The following is a 7,209-nucleotide window of genomic DNA, read 5'->3' on the forward strand; positions in this document are numbered from 1 at the left end:
CAGGAGTCCCTCAGTAGGCGTGGTCTTTTGAGGCCAGTAGACTCTCCTAAGCCTGCCATCCATGAGTAATGGGTTGCAGACTGATCACCAGGCAATAATCAACAACTTTTATTCCCGGCAGCTCAGATAGGTAAGGGACGACCAAGTAAAGGATGCTTGGAGGGCCTTCTTGGGATGGAACATGTGTGCTGATGGTAGACTATAGACGGGTCATGATGGCCACTTAATGCCTGTATTGCAAACCACAACACACACACAGAGAGAGAGAGAGAGAGAGAGAGAGAGAGAGAGAGAGAGAGAGAGTAAAAGGATATGCACCTGCCACAGAGGCAGGGGCGGGGTGGGGGGAAACTGGGGGGGTGATGGGAGGGATACTGGGAACATTGGTGGTAGAGAATGGGTACTGGTGGAGGGATGGGTACTCGATCATTGTATGAATGAAATGTAAGCATTAAAGTTTGTAAGTCTGTAACTCTACCTCATAGTGATTTATTTACAGAAAATTGAGAAAATTAAACAAAAAGATACTCTTTATTCCCAATTCCACAGACAGATATAGGGAAGAGTAACTGCCAGAGAGTGAAAGGACCACGAGAGACTGGGAATCAATGCAGGGAAGCACAGCACAGTGAAGTTTAACCCAGGCACAGGGGCTTGTGAGGATTTCTGGGGAGTCCAGGAGCCGTGGAAGCACTGGAATGGGTGAGACAAAATGGTGGCATCCAACTCAACAGAATGGTCTAGCGAAAGCAATAGACAGAGCCAAGCCGAACTGCTCGTAATAGAGGAGCAGTGGTCACAAACGATGGGGGCCACACCCTCTTTGGCACTGTTCTTTGCCTCTGAGGCAATGTCTACAAAGCTCTCTCACCTCAAAGACCATCCCCAGATGTAATCAGAAGGGCAATATCACCCAGATGGATGGGGAGATGTACCAGAGGGCATCCAACAGCTGATCATCACCATCCCCCTGGTGCCCATCACAGGGCCAGCATGGGGTCGTTTCTTAAGAGTTGACATGCACAGTGGAACAAAGTCTGGGTATATCCATATGCCCATTGGGTGATGAATCATAAATATCATGAATAGCATCTTTAACTGAGCATGATCTAGTCTTTTCTAACAGGGATTCTCTTGTTTGCTCGCAGTGTCCATTGTCTAAAATTGAGCTGTTTGTCCATCTCTCCTCTTTGGCTTAGGGGGCGCTCACTGAGTTTGGGAGAACTCGGGGTGCAACAGCTCTGCTAATTTCCTGATACCTTTTCTACATCAAGAAAAATCAAATTGGATAGATGTATGAAATTTCTAGCGCTCCCGTAGGGAAGTGGGAAGTTCTAGCAAGATCTCCTAGAATAGGCCCTACCTGCAGGAAATTTCCATCCTGCCCAGACCAGCCTCCCATAGGGAAGTGGTGTCTCAGAGGTCAAGTCAGGAATGAAGCGGGGATTAATGAGCAGACTCGGGGAGGCTGTAAATATCTCCTGCTCTGCTCAGCTCTTCAGTTGGGTCAGCCTGGGCTGCTCAGGACAGGATCGCAGCTGTGGAATTCTGAGTGTGTTGTGAAATCCAGGTTTGAATCCTTCCTGCTGGTTTATCCAGCTACCAACTCCATCCTCAAGCACCTAGGGAGCAATTTGGGTTTCTATTCGGGTTTTTTCCTGCTGCCCCACTCAGGTGAGTGAACACTGCAGTGATGCGTGTTGTTAAATAATGCAAGGTAAGGTCAGAGAGAATGAAAGGTGAGTCCACCGCCTGCCTTGGTAGGATGCCAGGATGCACAGTTCATGACCTTTGTGGGTGCTTTGGATGATGACTTGACTAATCTACGTTGATGTATTACTTAGGGTGACCCGAAGTAAGATATTAGTAACTCTGCAGGCAGTAAAAGTAGAGTGACTGAGAGAAATGCAGTAGATGGGATAGAGATTTACAATGGCCCAGGATGGACGAGATAACTCAAAGGAGTAGAGCCTTGCATGGGAGACCCAGGCTAAATCTCCCACACCACATGGTCCTCTCAGGATGGCTGGGAGTGCCCCCGAGCACTGAGCCAGAACTTCCTCTTGGCACAGCTGAGCTCCACAACTGAAAGGTAAACTGAAATAAACCTTGGGGTTTCTTCTCCTTTCCTGTTTACATTTAAATTTGTTGGATTTTTCTCTTCCATATAAAATTGAAAATGTATTAGCACAGAATTACTCACACTATTATTTTTTAGTGAGAACTCACGGCTGCTTCTCCCAGAAGGGAGCATAAAATGAAGCTCCCATAACCATGCCACCGGACTCCGTGCCAGCCTGTTTTCACGTGGGGTGCCCCAGAGTGGGGCGGACGAGAACCCTCCCTGCCCCAAAGGGACCCAGCTCAGGCAGCTGACCTCCACTACCCAAATGCCGCCACACTTCAGGTCACTTTCCGGACACATCATAAGACCTTCCTACACATTTTCCATAATTACCACACCATATTTTATGGGATTCGGACAGTAGGCAACTATATATATAAATATATATATGCACATATATGTACACGTACATATATGCCTCTTGGAGTGCCCGGCAAGCTACTGAGAGTAGAGTGTTTGGCATATCAAATATGTCACGGGGAGTTTGCGAGGCTTTGCTGTGTGGGTGAAATACTCTAGGTAGATTGCTGGACTCTCCAAGAGGGGTCAAGGAATCAAAAGCAGAGGAATTTAACTTGGGTCAGCCAGGTCGGCTGCATGCAAGGCAAATGCCCTACCCGCTGTGCTATTGCTCCAGCCCGACAGTGGACAGTGGACATTTAACGCAGAACTGAATAGCATACTTATGAGGGGGTTCAAGGTACAGGACTGCATGTAGGTGTGATTGATCACTTGCAGAGGTAAAGCACTCCAAAGGAGGTGATTCTTTTGGAGGGATTAACTTAAGGAGACGTTCTGTCAGAGTTTATACTGAGAAATTTGTTCAGGAGCGACAAGCATCTATATTACCTTTATCTTTCCCTTGCTGCTAGTACATATAGAATAATTAAGTTTACTTCTTATTAATATTTATAGTTCTTTGAATAAATACAGTAAAAAAGATAGATTCCAAGAGCTTAGTTCTCTGGCCTCTGGGGGCTGAAGTTAATAGTCAGCAAGTCTTTTACCATAAATCCCAAACTAAGTCCTCAGGCCTGTTTATCTTTACCTACCCCACGGGGGACCTGTCTTTTAGGTTATTACGACTTATATCAAGACCGTGCTCTAGGATTTCTAGACTGTCCCATGGGCTGGAGCGATAGCACAGTGGGTAGGGTGTTTTCTTTGCAAGCAGCTGACTTGGGTTTGATTCCTCCACCCCTCTCAGAGAGCCCGGCAAACTACTGAGAGTATTCCTCCCTCACGGCAAGGCCTGGCAAGCTACCTGTGGCATATTACATATGCCAAAACAGAGTAACAAAAAGCTCACAATGGAGACATTACTGATGCCTGCTTGAGCAAATCGATGAAGAACAGGACGACAGTGCTACAGTGCTTCAGAATGTCCCATATAAAAACCAGGGTAGTTTTGCTTTTTGCTCTGGGTCCTTCCGGAGATCCTTTAGTGGGACCTAGATTTTTGGGTGTGAGGAACTACTGCGACTGAAGCTTGAGTTAAATAATTATGACAGATGCCCAGGAGTGGGCTGGAGCGATAGCACAGCTGTAGGGCGTTTGCCTTGCACACGGCCAGCCCAGCTGACCTGGGTTCAATTCCTCTGCCCCTCTCGGAGAGCCTGGCAAGCTGCCAAGATTATCTTGCCTGAATGGCAAATCCTGGAAAGCTACCCGTGACGAATTCAATACCCAAACACAGTAACAACAAGTCTCAAAATGAAGACATTACTGGGCCCTCTTGAGCAAATCGATGAACAACGGGAGGATAGTGCTAGATAGTGCCCAGGAATAAATATATTTCAGAGTCAATTAACTCCCGAATATTAGGAACACAGCATTAACAGTCTTTCTGTGTTTAAGCAAAGAACATTGCTCTATTGTAAAATATGAAAAGGTTTTAGGGGATAGAGTAATTTGCTACAGATACAAAATTCAGGGACACTGGAAGGTTTTACTCTATAACCAAGTCTTACTTGGGGAATCCAGCAGCTAACAGAATGAGAGATAAAGTACAAAGGAAAGGTTCAAGATAGACTCTCATAAGAGCACTGTAAGCTTCAATGCGGGGAGGATAAGAGGCAGTTCACTGACAAGGTCTAAAACACTTGGGGTTAATATCCAAAAAACCCCCTTTATTTAAACACTGTGATTTCTAAAGTTGTTTATAATACAGTTAATTTAGGAATTCAGCTTCCAACACTGATCCCACCACCAGTATGACCGTCCCTCCACCAATGTTCCCAGTCTTTCCCCACCGCCCCCCACCCCCAGCCCTTCAAGTCTATCCTCTCAGCAGGCACAAAAGAGTTCATAAAATAGTTCATTTCACAGTGAAAGTGTGTGGTTGTTTATAACACCCATGAAAGCAAAATTCCCTTTGAAGTGGAGTTTGTTGTTGCAGCGACGGGTGTTCTGGTCCATGCATACCGGCTCTCTGAGGTTGAACACACTTGCTAACTAAGAAATTGTTTTGAAAGCAATATCATTATTCACTCGCTCTTTCGGTTTTTATTTTTGTTTTGGGGCCATGCTCAGGGCTTACTGCTGGCTAAGCACTCAGGAATCCCTACTGGCTGTGCTCTGGCAATTTTATTGGAAGTTAGAGTTTGATGCAAATGCCCAGCCCTTTGTGCTATCTCTCCAGCCTCTCACCTGCATTCTTACTTCTAAAAAACTACTCTTTATTCATACTTTTTCATTGTTTTCACATCTTTGTTAATTATGAACAGTTATTGGTTTTGTTTTGTTTTTATAATAGAAGTTATTACCAAGTTATTACAACTTGTTTTTTCATTATACCAACTTAGTAAATACTGGGTCACCTTTTCTTGTGCAGTGTGACCTATAACCACTTTCCTCCTGCTGCTGTTTCTGAGCTTTTCCCCTGGTTGTTCCACATTCACACGTGCGTTCCTGCAGAGAGCATCCAGGTGCTCCCATCTCTTCTGATCTCTATTTCAGTTCTACTCATATGATGATCTCATTTAAATATCCTAGTAGTAAGTAGCATTCAGGGATGGGAGATAGTACAGCAGGTGAGTTGTTTGCCTTAGAAGCAGCCAACCTAGGTTGAATCACCAAGAACCACCAGGCATATTTCATGAGCATGGAACGAGAAATAACCAACCCTGAGCATTTGGGGCATGGTCCAAAAAGAGAACAAAACAACAACAACAAAAAACATTCACTGTAAGCATTCTGTTTTAAACCTTTTCCTTTTTCATCACTAACCTCTTGCCTACATTTTTTTGGTGGCTATATACAGCACCTGTTCTCAAATTCCTAACAAATTGTAATTGAAATGCCATCATGAATGAAAGGCTGAAATAGCAGGACAAAATCTATGCATAGATATATACGGGAATAGTGAAAAAGAATCCCTAGAGAAACAAGGTATATTCATAAGATGATGAAATTATTTTCTTGAGTTGGAATAGAAAGAGAAGCTTATATGTTTTAGAATCTAATAAAACTCATAATATTTTTACTCTAACATTACTGCAATAAAATTAAAATTGTTTAAGTAATCTGTTTATGTGGCAAATAATCATGTTCTTTCCCTGTAGGTCCTCCCGTCCATGGAATCTGAGAATGTGACGGGAAATAGAGAATTTCTTCTTCTAGGATTTTCTGAGGAACCGGAAGTTCAGTTCATCATCTTTGTACTTTTCTTGTCCATGTACCTGATCACCGTCCTGGGGAACCTGCTCATCATCCTGGCCGTCCGCTCAGACCCCCACCTCCACACGCCCATGTACTTCTTCCTGTCCAACCTGTCCTTTGTGGACATCTGCTTCACCTCCACCACCATCCCCAAGATGCTGGTAAACATCCAGACACACAGTAAAGCCATCAGCTATGCAGGCTGCCTCACCCAGATGTATTTCTTCCTGATCTTTGCAGCATTGGACAACTTTCTCCTGGCTGTGATGGCCATTGACCGCTATGTGGCCATCTGCCAACCCCTGCATTACACGGTCATCATGAACCCCCGGCTCTGTGGGCAGCTGCTTCTGATGTGCTGGACCTTGAGTGTCCTGGATTCCTTGTTACAAATCCTCATGGTGTTGCCACTGTCCTTCTGTGCACACGTGGAAATCCCTCACTTTTTCTGTGAACTCAATCAACTGGTCCACCTGGCTTGTTCCGACACCTTCTTTAGTGACTTGATGATGTATTTGTCAGCTGTGCTCCTAGGGGGTGGCCCTTTTGCTGGTATCCTCTACTCTTACTCTAAGATCGTGTCCTCCATCCGCAGAATCTCTTCAGCTCAGGGGAAGTTTAAAGCCTTTTCCACCTGCACGTCTCACCTCTTTGTGGTCAGCTTGTTTTATGGCACAGGCCTAGGTGTGTACCTGAGCACTGCTGTGACGGAGAACTCACAGAGTACTACAGTTGCCTCCGTGGCTTACACCGTGGCCACCCCCATGCTGAACCCCTTCATCTACAGCCTCAGAAACAAAGACATCAAGGGTGCTCTGACACGCCTCTTTGGGAAGAAACAGTAAAATGGCACTTGTCTGTGTACTGGTGAACTGCATCATTTCAGGGCTCAATTTCTGAGAATAAGGTATTGTGATTTGTTATTTCTGAGTGTAAGCATGGGACCCAAAGGACAAGGATTCAACTTTAAAATGTGACTATAAAAAGATGAGATGTAGAGGTTGGGAGGGGACCTGGGGCATTAGTGTGGGACCCTGATAAAGGTTGGTCATGGAGGTGGAACATTGTGTACCTGAAAGTCTATTGTTGATGGCTTTGCAAAGTCTATTGCTGGTGCCTAAATTTCAAAATAATTCTTTTAAATTATAAGGCAGAGAGAGACTGAGTTTTCTTTCTTTCTTTTTATACCTGGGCATGTAAGAAAAATTCTTTACTTAAAAAATCAGCGTGGACTGCAAACAGGCTAATTTTATTATTTTGAATTTTCTTTTTTTCATAATATTTTATCTTCTCTTTATAGCTGTATAAATATATTATCCACTTTCTGCCTTCTTTGCAATAGAGATCTATTTTTCCTAATCTATTCTTGGCTCTCAAATATAGTCCATCACTTGATCACTTGAATTCTTGTTACTCGATTTGCT

At 44.3% G+C, this 7,209-nt stretch overlaps 1 protein-coding gene across 1 annotated transcript; it reads left to right on the forward strand.

The window, feature by feature from the left end:
- The first annotated feature begins 5,700 nt into the window (after window positions 1-5,700).
- LOC130022275 (olfactory receptor 7A10-like) lies at window positions 5,701-6,630 on the forward strand. The gene has a single exon (XM_056113024.1). It carries the CDS (start codon window positions 5,701-5,703, stop codon window positions 6,628-6,630), a length of 930 nt encoding a protein of 309 aa, XP_055968999.1.
- Window positions 6,631-7,209: the final 579 nt, after the last annotated feature.

The sequence above is a fragment of the Sorex fumeus genome, unplaced genomic scaffold, assembly GCF_029834395.1.
Source record: "Sorex fumeus unplaced genomic scaffold, SorFum_2.1 ptg000019l, whole genome shotgun sequence".
In the NCBI taxonomy this organism is placed as follows: domain Eukaryota; kingdom Metazoa; phylum Chordata; class Mammalia; order Eulipotyphla; family Soricidae; genus Sorex; species Sorex fumeus.

Excerpts from the sequence above, each read along its gene's own strand:
- LOC130022275 (XM_056113024.1), top strand. The coding sequence starts at position 5,701 with ATGGAATCTGAGAATGTGACGGGAAATAGAGAATTTCTTCTTCTAGGA.